The 16,268-nt window shown below is 45.6% G+C and overlaps 1 protein-coding gene across 2 annotated transcripts; it reads right to left on the reverse strand.

Annotated features, from left to right (window-relative positions):
- Positions 1-1,088: 1,088 nt before the first annotated feature.
- On the reverse strand, positions 1,089-15,387 carry TREM1 (triggering receptor expressed on myeloid cells 1). 2 transcript variants are annotated; one of them, XM_065912431.1, is made up of 4 exons: positions 15,256-15,387; positions 10,327-10,668; positions 8,877-9,066; positions 1,089-1,635 (listed from the first exon to the last, which is right to left on the reverse strand). In XM_065912431.1, exons 1-4 carry the CDS (start codon positions 15,302-15,304, stop codon positions 1,530-1,532), a joined length of 687 nt encoding a protein of 228 aa, XP_065768503.1. In that variant the 5' UTR covers positions 15,305-15,387; the 3' UTR covers positions 1,089-1,529. The 2 variants fall into 2 exon arrangements, with proteins under 2 accessions (XP_065768503.1, XP_065768504.1); XM_065912432.1 differs by lacking the exon at positions 1,089-1,635 and adding an exon at positions 4,488-4,509.
- Positions 15,388-16,268: the final 881 nt, after the last annotated feature.

The following is a 16,268-nucleotide window of genomic DNA, read 5'->3' on the forward strand; positions in this document are numbered from 1 at the left end:
CAGAGGGGTCAGTCCCCAGGTTGGTGAGGAAGTCCTCACAGGATGGCAGGGGGGCTCAGGGAGGGGAGGACTGTACCTTAGCTCTCAGGGTACCTGTTTCACAAAAATAGGGGAAGATGGTAAGAATATGGATCGTGGGTGGTAGCGTATGTTTGCTCTTGGGGAATTTAGGACGACTTTGGCCTTGGCCATTCCTGAATGGGAATGGAAGGACCTATCATCTCTTTGCCACTAGTGGGACCCCTTCCCCTTTAGAGTCAGAAGAGGTAGAAAATCAGAAAGTACTGATTGAAATCTGTTGGTAGGCCTGGACACCTATTTCATGGATGAGCTTGGGAGTGAAGGGGGAGCTGTAGGGACAGAGAGGCAGAGGAAGGCAGGGGTGGTACAAGCAGGCACATGGGGAACAACCTCCAGGAGCCTAACTGGTGAGAGCTGGTCACCACCATCCCTGCCCCTTGTGTGATATAAGGAAGAGGCACTTAGAGTAGGCTCCCTGTTGTTCCATTCTGTGTGGCTTTGAGGCGCTAGGTCTTCAGGAGCTCTAGTGTTTGTCCCTGCCAGTAAGTGGTGATGCACTTCTCATATTCCAGGAATGGATCTCTGCCTTTGTGGGGTTCTGAGGATCCAGTGGCCAGATGCATCCCTGCTGATGCCCACAATAAACACACACAGTAGACAAAAGATATTGCTTTACCGGTCCTAAGCCATGGATCCTCTCTCATCCTCCCAGTATTGTCCCAGGATACGCCCTTCTGGTTAGCTTAATTCCCCTTTCCCAAATATGGAGTTCTTACCATGACATCTCATCTTCTCTTTCAACAATCTTCTAGGAGTGTTGGAAAAGGCCATAAATGAAGGGGAGAAATCGAAACATCTGATTCTAGAGGAGAGGACAGCCCTGGCAGCTGAGAGAACAAGATGCCTCTGTACTGGGAACTCTGTCCAGTTCAAGCCAAAATGTTGTGGTCCAGGGTGAGGACCAGGGCAGAGTTAGCAGCTGTAGCCTCTGTGCCTCATGATCCCCACAGACCTTGACAGTGAAAAGCATCAGGCAGTGTCTTCATTTTTTAATATTTATTTATTTAGTTATTTGTTTATTTGGCTGTGCCGGGTCTTATTTGCAGCACATGGGATTTTCCACCTTCGTTGCAGCATGTGGGATCTAGTTCCCTGACAGGGATGGAACCCAGGGGGTCCCCTGCATTGGGAACTCGGACTTAGCCACTGGGCCACCAGGAAAGCCCCAGGCAGTGTCTTTATTTAATGCAAACCCTGAGCCGCCGGTGGAATGAGCAGGTTTGGGGCTGTATCTTCTCTTGTGAGGGGACAAAGCACTCCCAAGGTTATCAGTTAAATGAGGGGAGTTAGCAGGGCCAAAAGGTGGGATCCTGAGCCTTAGATGTCACCTGAGTTACAGATCAGCTCATGTCACTGACCCCCGCCTCTTCCCCTTACACCCCTCTTTAGGCACAACTGCCAGGTGGACATGGATGGAAGTCGGAGATCATTCTTGTGGATTCCTGTGGCTAAGATGCAAATGACCTCTGCGTGATAGCAAACAGACCGATGAAGACCAGGGTCTTACTCAGGAGTCCACACGCCACAGGAATGACAATGCTGATCCCAAGGGCCCTGGGGGAGACAGAAGAGTGAGCACTGTTATGGGCGTGGATGCTCCCACACACGTGCGTATTTGTCATGGTCTTTCACGCCCCTTGGCTCATCTGCTCACAATCCCTCCTTTCTCCATACTAACTGGCTCTGTCCTGTCCATTTAGTTTGTCCCATCACCTAAAACTACTGATTAGAAATATACTTAGTACTGAGAGCACAGAGTCCACGTTCAGAAGAGGCACCAGGGAGAAGGGACAGGCGGACAAGGCTCCTTCCTGCCTTGATGCAATAGAGAGAGCAAGGTCTCCCAGAGAAAGGTAACCTGGCTTCCATTCTCAGCAGCAGGACCTATCCTGGGAGAGTCACCTCACCTCTCTGGCCTCATTTATAAACCGAGAAGATTCCAGTTCTCATCAAAATCCCATCATGAATTTTCATAGGCTTCAGCAAGGTGATTCTAAAAGCCCTGGGTAAACATCAGTAGGTGCCATAAGAAAGGGATGCAAATGAATGAAGAAAGTTGGCTTGTATAGACTCAGCAGATGTGGAAATGGGTTGTGTGTGTGTTCAGGTGCCTCAGTAGTGTCTGACTCTTTGCGACCCTATGGATTGTAGCCCTCCAGTCTCCGCTGTCCATGGGATTCCCCAGGCAAGAATACTGAAGTGGTTTGCCATGCCTTCCTCCAGGGGATCTTCTTGACCCAGAGATCGAACCCAAGTCTCTATGTCTCTTGCACTGGCAGGTTCTTTACCACTAGTGCCCCCTGGGAAGCCCGTGGAAATAGGTTATAGCACAACTAATCCATAGAGATGAAACACCGGTCGAAAAGAGAAACAGCAGGGAAACTAATAGAAGTCCAGATATAGATCTAAAGATAGCTAAGAATTCATATCTAAGGAAATTGGCAGCCCAATAGGTAGGCAAGAATTGTCTAGTAAATAGTCTTGTGATATCTGGGTGGCAAAATATTAGAAAAAGTCATTGCTTCTATCATTCATGCCATATAGCAAAATAACACCCCCTGGATGGATGAAGATTAAAATAAAGTGGAAAAAATAGAGAAGGCACCAGGAAATAGAATAAACACAATTAAGGAATAAAACAAAGCAATAATTTAAAAATCAACACGTTTACCTATGCAAAACTTAAACCTGAATGTATAAACTAGCAAGGGAGAAATGATAGAACAGCCATAGAAAGCAGCACAGGTCCTTTTGTGCTAAAACCTACCCCCAGCCTGCGGCGCCATCTTGCATCTGCAGGAACTGGATGTCTGAGGCAGCCAAGTTCAGCCCTGGCTGCCCTGGCTGGGAGCTGGGGCAGGGGGCTGGAAGGCAGGGCCTCTCTAGACCCTCAAGCTTGCAGCTGTGCCCCCTGCAGTGCAAACCTGTGCCCGGTTCCAGCCCTTCTGCCCAGGGAGTTGCCAGCTCTCGGCTCCACAAACTGTAACCCATCCAAGTGTCTCGTGCCAGTCCCCTGCCTTATCCCCTCCAAGCCCAGGAATGTTTTCTTGCACAGAGCTCCTAGAATATGTCCACTCTCAAGGGCCAGCATGGCATCCCTTTCTGAGGCTGTATGCAGGCAGCCAGACACCCCCACCCCATCCCACCCCACCCCAAGCACTCCGGCCACAGCACTGGGGAATTCCTGTGCCCCTCTAGCTCCCCAGCCCCCTCTCCGTACAGACAACTCCTGTGATGCCCAGAAGCACCTTTAGTCCCTGTGGGACTCACTTTCGTTATGGCACGCTTTGCTGGGTTTCCTTCCCTCCCAGTCCCACTCCCCAGGAATGGTTTTTCCTGGGATCACTTCCTAAAACATTTGCACAAGATTTTCTCCGCAGCCTGCCTCCGTGGAATCCTCCTAAGACAGGGTGACAGTGGCTTTCTCTGAGGTGCCACACTTTTGGGCCCCAGATAGGCACCTCTGTTCTTCCATCTCCTGGACAAACTGCTCCCTCCTCTAAATTCCCTCTTTTTCAAACTGCTCAGTGGCTTCTGCCTTCCCAACTGTACTCTGACGCATAGAATGGTTCATGTTAATTAAAACATATAAAGTCAACAGGTGAAGGAAGCATAGCCTCTAGTAGGAATATGGGCAAATGTTTGCACTCTCAGTTTATACGTTGGAAAATTAGTGAAAAAAAAAAGAATAGCATTTATTGTAAAGATTTATTTTATTTTAAAGATTTTAATGATCACCTACTATGTACCAGACACTTAGGAACAACAGAAGGGGAAGAGGGCACTCTGCCTCTACCCTGTGGCGCTCAGAGTCCACAGTAATAGATGAAAGCAAGTCCCAGCTCATGTCTGATACCATGCAGGGCCCTGTGGGGCTCCTGGGCACAAGGTTTTTGTGTCCCCCATTTCTTTGATTTTAGGAAACAACATTCATTCAGCCTCCATGGCTTTCCCTGAGCCCCAGGGGTCAGATTCAAGCAGTTGTTAATTAAGGAAGGGAGAGGAAGCTAAAGGCAAAGGAGGAAAGAAAGATATACCCATCTGAATGCAGAGTTCCAAAGAATAGAGATAAGAAAGCCTTCCTCAGTGATCAATGCAAAGAAATAGAGGAAAACAATAGAATGAGAAAGACTAGAGATCTCTTCAAGAAAATTCGAGATACCAAGGGAACATTTCATGCAAAGATGGGCTCAATAAAGGACAGAAATGGAATGGACCTAACAGAAGCAGAAGATACTAAAAAGAGGTGGCAAGAATACACAGAAGACGGATACAAAAAAGACCGCCCTAACCCAGATACCCACAATGGTGCGATGACTCACCTAGGGCCAGACGTCTTGGAGTGTTGAATTCCAGTGGGCATGAGGAAGCGTCACTATGAACAAAGCTGGTGGAACTGATGGAATTCCAGCTGAGCTATTTCAAATCCTGAAAGATCATTATCTGTGAAAGTGCTGCATGCAATATGCCAGCAAATTTGGAAAACTCAGCAGTGACCACAGGGCTGAAAAAGGTCAGTTTTCATTCCAATCCCAAAGAAAGGCAATGCCAAAGAATGTTCAAACTACCACCCAATTGCACTCATCTCACATGCTAGCAAAATAACGCTCAAAGTTTTCCAAGTGAGGCTTCAACAGTATATGAACCGAGAACTTCCAGATGTTCAAGATGGATTTAGAAAAGGCAGAAGAACCAGAGATCAAATTGCCAACATCTGTTGGATCATAGAAAAAGCAAGAGAGTTCCAGGAAAACATCTACTTCTGCTTTATTGACTACGCTAAAGCCTTTGACTGTGTGGATCACAACAAACTGTGGAAAATTCTTCAAGAGATGGAAATACACTTTACCTGCCTCCTGAGAAATCTGTATGTAGGTCAAGAAGGAGGCGGTAGAACCAGACATGAACTGTCCGGTTCCAAATTGAGAAACTGAGAAACTGTTCCAACGTGAGAAAGGACTACTTCAAGGCTGTCTATTGTCACTGTGCTTATTTAACTTCTATGCAGAGTACATCATGCGAAATGCCAGGCTGGATGAAGCACAAGCTGGAATCAAGATTGCCCGGAGAAATATTAATAACCTCAGATCACCCTTGTGGTAGAATGCAAAGAGGAACTGAAGAGCCTCTTGATGAAAGTGAAAGAGGAGAGTGAAAAAACTGGCTTAAAACTCAACATTCAAAAAATGGAGATCATGGCATCCATTCCCATCACTTCATGGCAAATAGATGGGGAAACAATGGAAACAGTGACAGACTTAATTTTCTTGGGCTCCAAAATCTTTGCAGATGTTGACTGCAGCCATGAAATTAAAAGCCGCTTCTTGGAAGAAAAGCTGTGACCAACCTAGACAGTATATTAAAAAGCAGAGACATTACATTGCTAACAAAGGTCTGTCTAGTCAAAGCTATGGTTTTTCCAGCAGTCATGTATGGATGTGAGAGTTGGGCCATAAAGAAAGCTGAGCACCAAAGAATTGATGCTTTTGAACTGTGGTGTTGGAGAAGACTCTTGAGAGTCCCTTGGACTGCAAGGGGATAAAACTAGTTCATCCTAAAGGAAATCAGTACTGAATATTCATTGGAAGGACTGATGTTGAAGCTGAAACTCCAGTACTTTGGCCACCTGATGGGATGAACTGACTCATTGGAAAAGACCCTGATGGGAAAGATTGAAAGTGGGAGGAGAAGGGAACATTAGAGGATAAGATGGTTGAATGGCATCACCGACTTGATGAACATGAGTTTGAGTAAGCTCTAGGAGTGGGTGATGGACAGGAAAGCCTGGCATGCAGCAGTCATGGGGCTGCAAGGACTCAGACACGACTGAGCAACTGAACTGAACTAGGGATTCAAGACCAGGGAGAAAAAGTCAAGAGCAGCTTCTGGGCAAGGTCCTGTTTTCCCACCAATTGTTGTTGTCGTTCAGTCACTCAGTTGTGTCTGACTTTTTGCAACCCCCTTTTTGCAACTTCCCTGTCTTTCACTATCTCCCAGAGTTTGCTCAGACTCATGTCCATTGAGTCAATGATGCCACCCAAACATCTCATTCTCTGTCATCCCCTTCATCCTGTCCTCAATCTTTCCCAGAATCATGGTCTTTTCCAATGAGTCAGCTTTTTGCATCAGGTGGCCAAAGTACTGGAGTTTCAGCTTCAGCATCAGTCCTTCCAACGAATACTCAGGGTTAATTTCTTATAGAATGGACTGGTTTGATCTCCTTGCAGTCCAAGGGACTCTCAAGAGTCTTCTCCAACACCACAGTTCAAAAGCATCAATTCTTTGGTGCTCAGCTTTCTGTATGGTTCAACTCTCACATCCATACATGACTGCTGGAAAAACCATAGCTTTGACTAAACAGACCTTTGTCAGCAAAGTGATGTCTCCGCTTTTTAATATGCTGTCTAGGTTAGTCATAGCTTTTCTTCCAAGGAGGCAGCATCTTTTAATTTTGTGACTGCAGTTACTGTTTGCAGTGATTTTGGATCCCAAGAAAATAAAATCTGCCATTGTTTCCACTTTTTCCCCATCTATTTGTCATTTCAAGTGATGAGACTAGAAGCCATGATCTTAGTTTTTCGAGGGTTGAGTTTTTTTTGTTTGTTTGTTTTTGTTCGAGGATTGAGTTTTAAGCCAGGCTTTTCACTCTCCTATTTACCCCTATAAGAGGCTCTTTACTTTCTCTTTCTGCCATTAGAGGGATATCATCTGTATATCTGAGGTTGTTGATATTTCTCCTGGCAGTCTTGATTCCGGCTTGTGATTCCTCACCAGTGGATACAGACAATATCTTTGAGCTGTTTTGCAGATATTGAAACCCCCTCCAGGTGGTAGAAGTTAACAAAGATTAATAATGGTCTGCCACCCACAAACATGTAGACCCTAGACCAGTTGGACCTGAAGGGTGAGGATGCCGACTCCTACTTATGTCTTCACCAGCCCATCAGAAGAACGTTTACGAGCTGATCACACTCTCTCTGAACAATTACTACGAAGCTTTTCACTATCTTCCCCAAGTTGCAACACATAGTTTTGAGAACATTAGCCCACAGTGGCCCCCTTTGCCTAGCAAAGCAACAAAGCTACTCCTTTCTACTTCACCCAAAACTGTCTCTGAGATTTGATTTGGCACCAGCATACACAGAATCTGAGCTTTCAGCATCACATCTATTTTGACAGATATATTTTTTAAGTACCAGAGCCCTGTAGTGACTCTGCTTCTCTTCTGCATTTTGGATCTCATGGCAAATTGTTTCCAACTTTTGGAAAACAAATTGGCAGTATGTATAGAGGAAAATGGCTTTCCAGGTAGCTCTGTGGTAAAGAATCCACATGCCAGTGCAGGAGATGCAGGTTCAATCTCAGGGTAAGGAAGACTCCCTGGAGGAGGAAATGGTAACCCCCTATAGTATTCTTGCCTGGAGAATTCCATGGACAAAGGAGTCTTGTAGGCTATAATCCATGTGGTCACAAAGAGTTGGACACGACTGAGCATGCCAGGACACATACAGAACAGTATAAATGTTTGGCTTCTTTTAAGAGAATTTCTTTTGAGTGAACAATTTGAAAGAAGAAAAGGACATCTACAAATATATGTTCATCTCAGAGTTATCAATACTACAAAAAATGAAAATAATCTCAACGTCTAAAAAGAGGCAAAAGATTATGTGAGCTATGGCTTTCTACTGATAGAAAAGTACGCTGAAATTCTGACTACAAAGACTAGGGAGCAACACTGAAGAATAGTTTTAGCCAAGAAAAATAGTGAAAATGTGTATAGTTAGAATTAATGTCACATTAAAATATATCCAAGCATGAATAAAAACTAGAAGAGAAGATGGACAAAAAAAGACACATTAGATTGATAGGAATATGGAAGATTATTTCTTTCTCTGCTAAGTCAACATTTAGTGATAAACACACTCTAAGATAAATCAACATTTAATAATAAACTGTATAAAAAGGTGTGCATGCAAAGGTCATGGTTCTTAGCTTTGCCTGCACATTTTAAGAGTCCTGAAGATCTTATAAAAATTACTGAGACCAGCCCACCTCCAGAAATTCTAACTCTTTTGGTCTGCAGATGTCATGTGCATCAGTATTGAAAACCAGTCAGGGATTTCCCCAGTGGTCCAGTAATCAAGACTCTGCCTTGCAGTGGAGGGGACGCTGGTTCTATCTGAGATCCCACATGCTGCAGGGTGCATTCAAAAAAAATTTTTAATAAATAAATAAAACAAGCCAAATAAAAGCTTACGCTCTGGGATATCCTAACACACATCACTTGCTCAGAGCTGTTGGGCTAGATTATGGCTTCCAGTTCTAATTTTTTTTCTACCTTCCCCTGCCACCCCCTCCAAACCCAACCATAGAAACAAGGAAACCGAAGCCAGAGAAGGCTTCTGAGTGGCCTGAAGTTACACTTTCAGTTGATCTGGCTGGCATTAGAATCCAGGGTCTCTTTTCCCACTACACCATTAGGGGTTTGCTGAGCCCTTGGAATTCAGCACAGACGCCATTTCCCTCTCCTTAGCCCTCTGACATGCAAGAAGCAAACACAGAGGGAAACTGTGGGGAGAATGGCAGCCTCGTCATTGCCTCCAACAGCCTCCCCCTCACACCAGCACCACCACACTCCTTCCACTCCTGGGAAGGTCCACTGGACCGAAATGACTCAAACCCACCCTGCCCTCTACCTTCCCCCATCCCTCACTCCCCACATCCTCTCAGCACATCGACTGGGAATCAAAGGACTTGGTGTCCAATCCAAGGGCCCAGAGACCTGGAAACCATACCTGGTGACACGTGTCACATTTGTGGGAGTGACTGTAAAACCAGAAGAGGAGAGGCTATTAGTTGGTGTGGGGATGAGTTGGGTCACAGTCCTGGGCCTGGGACGGAGCTTGGTGGTGATGGGAGGAAGGGTGGGATTCTGAACAGAGGTCTGGCAAGGATAGTCATCTGAGGCAGGGGGTCCCAAAGAACCTGCAAGAAAGCACATTGGATGATTGGACAGATGATGGATGGACAGAAGGGTGCGTGGTAGCGCGAATGAAACTGAGGAGGGAAATGAACATGCCCACTCATGAACCAAGGTTTCCTTTTGCTTTTAATTTTAATAAAGAAATAAAAAAAAAAAAAGAAAAGAAATAGTGTGCCATTGCTTGGGTCAGAGATGGGGAAAAGGAAAGAAGGAGGAAAGAAGGAGGGAGGGAAATAAGGAAGAAGGAAGGTATTTCCAGGCTATTCATGTTATTGGAAATGCACTTGCCTGCTATTCTTCACCAATCCATATGTGGCCTTCTTCAAGAATAATTCCCTGATTATCTAATACCATTCTCTCTGCCTTGCACTCACCCGTACCTGTGGCATATTGCTTTGCAACTTATCTTTCATTAATATATTGCAGATATGTCTTGTCTTTCTTAGATATGGGCTCCACAGGGGCTAGGAACTTGAATCTGCCCCCGTTCTAATCTGCTTTCCTTAATTCATCCAGTCAACATCTGTGGAGGCCCTACTATATGCCTTCATCAGTTGCTAGAGCTATAGAGTCAAATAAGGCACAGATTATTTCCTCAAGGTTCTCAAAGATGAATAGGGGAGAACAGCTAAGGAAACTGGTCACTGCTTCACCCAGTGAGATTGAGCTGTCTATGAAGAGGGTGTAGAGTGAGCCCTGGTGCTTTGCTACTCAAAACGGAAGCCATGGACCTCAGTGTCAGCACTGTCTGTGAAGAGGCTGGAAATGCAGAATCTAGGTCCCATCCTAGACATACTGCGGCTAAAATAATACCCTCAGGTGGTTTGTGCCCACTTAAGGTCTGAGGAGCTCTGCTTTGGAAGCACACAAGAGGGCCCTCAGATGCATCCTTAGGAAGGGAGGGTGACTCACAGAGGCTTCCCAAGGAAATGATTTCTCCATGAAGACCTGAAGCATGAGACTAAATTGTCCCAAGTCCATCACTCACCTTTCACCATATCCCACTTCCTACACTAGCACAGCGTGTTAGGTTCTGCTCCCAAAGAGGAATCCATACAAAGAATGAGATGCAATCCCTTCTTACCGTTGGACCAGATATCTCTCAAGGACCTCAAATGAGAAGCAAGGAGCTTCTAGAACAAGGAGCGAGGTCATAGGCTTCTAGAAATCCTGAGCCACAGCCCTAGTGGTGCTACCACCGCTGTCCCATCCGACCCGATTTGGCTGTCCCACCCTCTACCACCCACCCACACATCACTCACTCTTGGTCACCACCAGGCGGACAGGGGAGAACAGGATGATGGGGTCGCCGGGTCCCAAGATCACACATCGGTACAGTCCTGAGTCCTCCACTTGAAGGTTGATCATTCGGACTTGCAGCATGCCTTCACTGGGGATATCTTCTAGGAAGTACTTCCCCACCTGGACTTGACTGGACCCCTCTGTGATTGCCAGTGTCTGGATCTCCCCGTTATCTTTCAGCCTCTGCCAAGCCTTCTGGCTTTTGGAATATATGTTGGTATTGGTAGGGCAGCTCACGCTCAAGGTCTGCCCCTCTGCTAGAGTACATTTCTCCTCAAATACTTTAGCGACAGCTTGGATCTCTGTAAGCAGAGAATTTGAGTTAGGTTCTGTGAGGAATAGCTTCCTTCTCTTTGGGAAAAAAAAAAAAGAAAAAGAGAGAGAGGAGCCACATTTCTTTCTTGTTCAATCACCAAATTTTTAGACAAGATCCTCAAGGTCTCCAGAGAAGATGCAGCTTTCCCTGCAAGTTAGCATTAGACCCCATATCTTATCACCGCAAGTAGTTTTTTTTTTGGGGGGGGGGGTCGTTTGGTTTGTTTGTTTGATTGATTTTGACCACAAAAGTTAGACTGTTTTTGATTTGTGCAAATCAACTTTCATAAATGACTGTTTTTGAGAGGAAGAAATTGTCTGAATAAAGACAGAGCGTGGGACACATGCTAGGACCATGAGTGACAGAGGCATGATGGGAGGGAACAATTATAGAGAAGGATGTACAGGGTGAAGAGTGAGACTGCTGAATCCTAACCACTAGACCACCAGGGACAGGGTCCAAAGTGGATGTGAGGAGATGTTACTATCAGAAAGTGACTCCACTGAACAGCTAGAGGAACTTCATCTAAGTCAGAGGAGACAGACCAGTTCAAGAGACTATTGGGAAAATGGCGAGAAAGCCATCTCAAGGACGTGGCGGACATTGATGTCTGGCTGTGTGGTCCTCATCTCTCCCTTCCTTGGGGAGTAGAGCACCTCTTTCTCAGGGTCCTCATCCTTTGCATCCTATGTACCTTTACTGATGGGGCTGCCCATATTCTCCAGGATGGACACAGAGACACAGACTAAGCCAAAGAATCTCACCACCCTGGCCATGCTGATTGGCCTAGAAGTGGGCGCGTGATTAAGGTTGGCCAGTCAGAATCCTCTCTGAGACTGCCGCTCTTTCTTACTGTGTTGATTGGTCTACAGGATGTTGCTTGCTTCCAAAAGAGTTCTAAATATCACAGAATGTCAAGGAGTCACAGCAGTGGTCCTCCACTGGGGACAGTTTTCCCTCTGGGGACATTGGGCAATGCCTGCAGACATTTTTGGTTGTTATAATTGGGAGCTATGCTGTGCTGTGTTTAGTCACTCAGTCATGTCCAACTCGTTGAGACCCCATGGACTGTAGCCCACCATGTTCCTCTGTCCATGGGATTCTCCAGGCAAGAACACTAGAGTGGGTTGCCATTCCCTTCTCCAGGGGATTTTTCCAACCAGGGAGCGAACCCAAGTCTCCCTCATTGCAGGTGCATTCTTTACCAGCTGAGTTACTAGGGAACCCCCATCATTGGGAGCAGGGAGGTGCCAAAAGCATCTAATGGGTACAGGCCAGAGATGTTAAACATCCTCCAGTGTACAGCCAGCCCTGGTAAGAAAAAATTAATCTACCCATAGTGTCAGTAGTGCCAAGGCTGAGAACCCTTGGATTACAGGGTTTCAATCACACTCTTGAATGTTGAGCCTAGAATTGGCATGAATTTCTGGTCTGGTCCAAGGGATCCTTGCTGATGGGAGGGCCAAGTAGAGTTGAAGAAGATCCAGGTCTGTGTTTTCAACTGGACACAGCAGGGCTCCCTTTACTGAGGGACTACAGTTTATCCATCCAGGCCTGAGATACCTTCCTTCATGGGAAGCCAAATAATGGACTGGATAGTGGTGGGTCAATCCGCCTCCCATTACCAAGGTCAGGCTACAACTACCTACAATGATCGCTGCTTTTATTCATCTAAATGTTAGTGTCCCCCTAAAATTCATATTTTGAAATCTTAAACTTCAAGGTGGAGATAGTTAGGTCATAAGGGCTCTGCCCTCAGGAATAGGATTAGTGCCTTTATTAATGAGGCTCCAGGGGGCTCCCTTGCCCTTTCCCCCTCATGAGGACACAGTGGGAAATTGGTAGTCAGTCTGCAACTCAGAAGACCTTCCCCAGAACCCAACCATACTGGTACCATGACCTTGAATTTCCAGCCTCCAGAACTGGGAGAAGTAAATTTCTGTTGTTTATAAGCCACCCAGTCTGTGGTATTTTGTTATAACTGCCTGGATGGATTAAGACAGTAGGAGTTACAGGGGACAGGTTGCTCACACACCTGCCAGGCTCTTGTGAAAGGAGACAGGAAGAAACCAATGCAGAAGTGAAGTCTGTACATCACTTTCTGCACCATTTCAAGAAAGGAATTCTTTATATTATTAATGTAAAAAAGAATAGCAAATACCTTTTACTGCTAAGTGTTTAAGACACTCTCTCATTTAATCTTTCTAACTTATCAGTTGATACTGCTATTATTCCCAGTTTCAAGACAAGGAAATTGGGGCACAGAAAGTTTATTTAATAACCCAGAAGTTGTTATGTGATTTGGGCTTCCCAGGTGGCCTAGTGGTAAAGAATCTGCCTGCTGATGCAAGAGTCACGGGTTTGATCCCTAGGTTGGGAAGATCCAGTGGAGTGGGAATGGCAGCCCACTCCAATATTCTTACCTGGAAAATCCCATGGACAAAGGAACCTGGCAGGCTACAGTGCATGGGGTCGAAAAGAGTTGGACTCGACTGAGCACACACACACATTGTGTGATTTTGCCCAAGGTCCCACAGGAGAAATGTGTGAAGTCAGGATTCAAACCCTCATAGTCAGACTCTAAAAAGTGTCTGACTCTTGGAGACCCTAGTCTCGAAACTAGGAATAATAGTAGTATCAACTTATAAGTTATAAAGATTAAATCAGAGTGTCTTAAATGCTTAGCAGTAAGTGTGACCCCATGGGGTATAGCCTGCCAGGCTCCTCCATCTATGGGATTTTTCCAGGCAAGAATATTGGCATTTCCTTATCCAGAGGATCTTCCTGACCCATGGATTGAACCTGGGTCTCCCACACTGCAGGCAGACTCTTTACCATCTGAGCCACCAGGGAAGACTCTAGAATCAGCTCTAAACCTCTGAGCTAGATTGCCCAGGGTAGATGTCTGGTTGGGATTAGAGCCAATGCCAACCCAAGTGAGAATAGCTGACTAACAACTCTATTCCCCAGGCTACAGGGTCTAGAAGGAGCTTTAATGTTACACCCTAATCTACCCTGATAGGACCCAGTGGGAAAAAAAAACTGGTTTCCTCTCAGTCTTCCTTCCATCTTCTCCCAGTTCTCCTTTGGAAAAACATGAATAAGACACAAGGTGAGGGGGGCTTCCCTGGAGGTCCAGTGGGGTTGGGAATCGGTCTGCCAGTGCAGGGATACAGGTTCCCTCCCTGCTTCAGGGAGATACCACATGCCAAGGGGCAACTACGCCTACGCACCACAACTACTGAACCTGTGCCCCAGAACCCGTGAGCTGCAACAAGAGAAGCCACCGCAATGGGAAGCCCATGCACCTCAACCGGAGAGCAGCCCCCACTCACCCCAACTAGAGAAAGCCCACACACCGCAACGAAGACCCGGTGCGGGCAAATAATGAATAAAACTAAAAATAAATAAATAAACACAATCTCCACTGCAAAATGAAAACAGGTTTGTTTTTTTTTAAAAAAAAAAAAAAGAAGAAAAGGCACATGGAAATGCACTGGTCCATGGAACCACACTCCTATGTACCCATCCAGATCATCACCCCAGCACCAGGGAATCCTTGAGTAACCGTGGTGTGCAGGCTCTATCAGGTGATTGTCCAGGACTCTGCTCAAGGCAGTGGCTCCCAGAAAAATCCTCTCCCTGGAATCTTTTCTGTCTTTCCAAAGCAAACCTTTCTTTTAACTCCTTGTTGATACGCTTCCCTTCTCTGCTTATTTTCTCAATGTATACATGAGGACTGGGAGGAGGAACAACGAAGGCTCTAAGTGCTTCCACTTTTAGTGAAGGTGTGAGCTGGGCAGGAAGAGAAGAGAAGGGCCCCAGCAACCCTGTAGAGCCCGGACAGCAGAGCCTCAGGGCCCTGGGATCACGGCCTCTGTGAAAATGGGCATTTTTCTTCTGAGCACTTCTGTCCTCAGCAACAGCAGGTTTCCTGGCCCATGCTTGGCCACTGAGAGATATTTATTGAGTGGACTATGTCTGGGGTTTAGGCTTCCCTGGCGGCTCAGTTGGTAAAAAGTCTGCCTGCAATGTGAGAGACCCAGGTTCGATCCCTGGGTGGGGAAGATCCCCTGAAGAAGGAAATGGCAACCCACTCCAGTATTCTTGCCTGGAGAATCCCATGGATAGACATGGGGTCACAAAGAGTTGGACACGACTGAGTGACTAACACTTCTTTCAACACCAAAGCACCATGATGGAATATAAAGGGGAAAAAAATTCAAACTCAAAACCAAAATTCCCTTAGATCATGTCAAGGTGAGATTTTTCTCTATCATTAGTTTCCCACTCAGGGTTTTGCATGTCCCTGACAACATCAAAAGGCACAGGCATCTTGTTGTTTCCCTAACCCACCCCCTTTAATTCTGTCCTCAGGCCCTGTGTGTTCTCCTGATTCTTTTAAGTTTGGGTGGAGAACCCAGTGTGGCTTATCTATGGGATGGTTCTGTCTTGGGTGGCCACATCCCCCAGAGCTTCAGAGGAAAAGGGAGACCTTTCTTGTGGAGGGCTTGGCCCCAACCCCTGGTCCTGGGCAAAGAACTCACCTGCTCATGCCTCCTCCCCATCTTACCTGGGATGAAGAGCATCCAGAGCAGCCTCCAGAGCCTGGCCTTTCTCATCCTTCATGCGCACTGACTCCAACTGCTCTGTGGCTCCTGGCACAGAAACAGGGGGACACTCTGCCCCAGAGGCTCCAGAAAGTTGCACAACAGGATGTTTTGCCATCACAGGGAGGTGCTGAGTCTGATGCTGTGTTTCATCACTGGTCATCTTGGCTCCAAACGTCAAGGATGACACAGGAATCCAAAGACTGGGCTCATTCATAGACCAGAAAGGACGCAGGATGATATAGTACAAGACAGTGAGAAGAGAAGAAAGAAATCCAGAAGGTTCCTTACTAGAAGCAATGAAAGGCAGATTTGGCAGTGTGAAAAGTCAATAACAGAAAAGATTCACTTCAGAAATAATCCCAAATGTAAAATGAATAGGACACTTTAAAGAGCTCAGAAATATACTGGAGTGCAAGGCATAGAAATCCAATTTACAAATCATCTACAAATAAGAAATGTCCTTGAAGAGTAACGTGGAACAGTGGATCATAAACAAGGTTAAAAGTGTATATTAAATAAAAACACTTTCCAAGATACAAGTACCCCAGTGTTCAGAGAAGCACTAATTACAATGCCCCAAATATGGAAATAACCTAAATGTTCACAAACAGATGAATGGATAAAGAAGATGTAGTATACATGCAAATATATAGGAATATTATTCAGCCGTAATAAAGAATGAAATAATGCTATTTGCAGCAACTGGAATGGACCTAGAGATTATCACACTAACTGAAGTAGTCAGACAAAGACAAATACCATATGATCTCACTTATAGGTGGAATCTAAAATATGATACAAATGAACTTATTTACAAAACAAAAAATAGACTTGCAGACACAGAAACCAAACTTATGGTCACCAAAGGGGAAAAGAGGGGAGGGAGGGATAAATTAGGAGTTTGGGGTTAGTAGATACAAGCTATTATATATAAAACAGATTAAAAAAAAAAAAAGGTCTTACTGTATATTAT

Source organism: Muntiacus reevesi, chromosome 20 (assembly GCF_963930625.1).
Source record: "Muntiacus reevesi chromosome 20, mMunRee1.1, whole genome shotgun sequence".
Classification (NCBI taxonomy): Eukaryota; Metazoa; Chordata; class Mammalia; order Artiodactyla; family Cervidae; genus Muntiacus; species Muntiacus reevesi.

Coding starts and splice junctions, on each gene's coding strand:
- TREM1 (XM_065912431.1), bottom strand. CDS start 15,304: ATGAGAAAGGCCAGGCTCTGGAGGCTGCTCTGGATGCTCTTCATCCCA. Junction 10,669..15,255: donor CTGGATGCTCTTCATCCCAG/GTAAGATGGGGA, acceptor CTCTGCTTACAG/AGATCCAAGCTGTCGCTAAA. Junction 9,067..10,326: donor CCGCCTGGTGGTGACCAAGA/GTGAGTGATGTG, acceptor GCTTTCTTGCAG/GTTCTTTGGGACCCCCTGCC.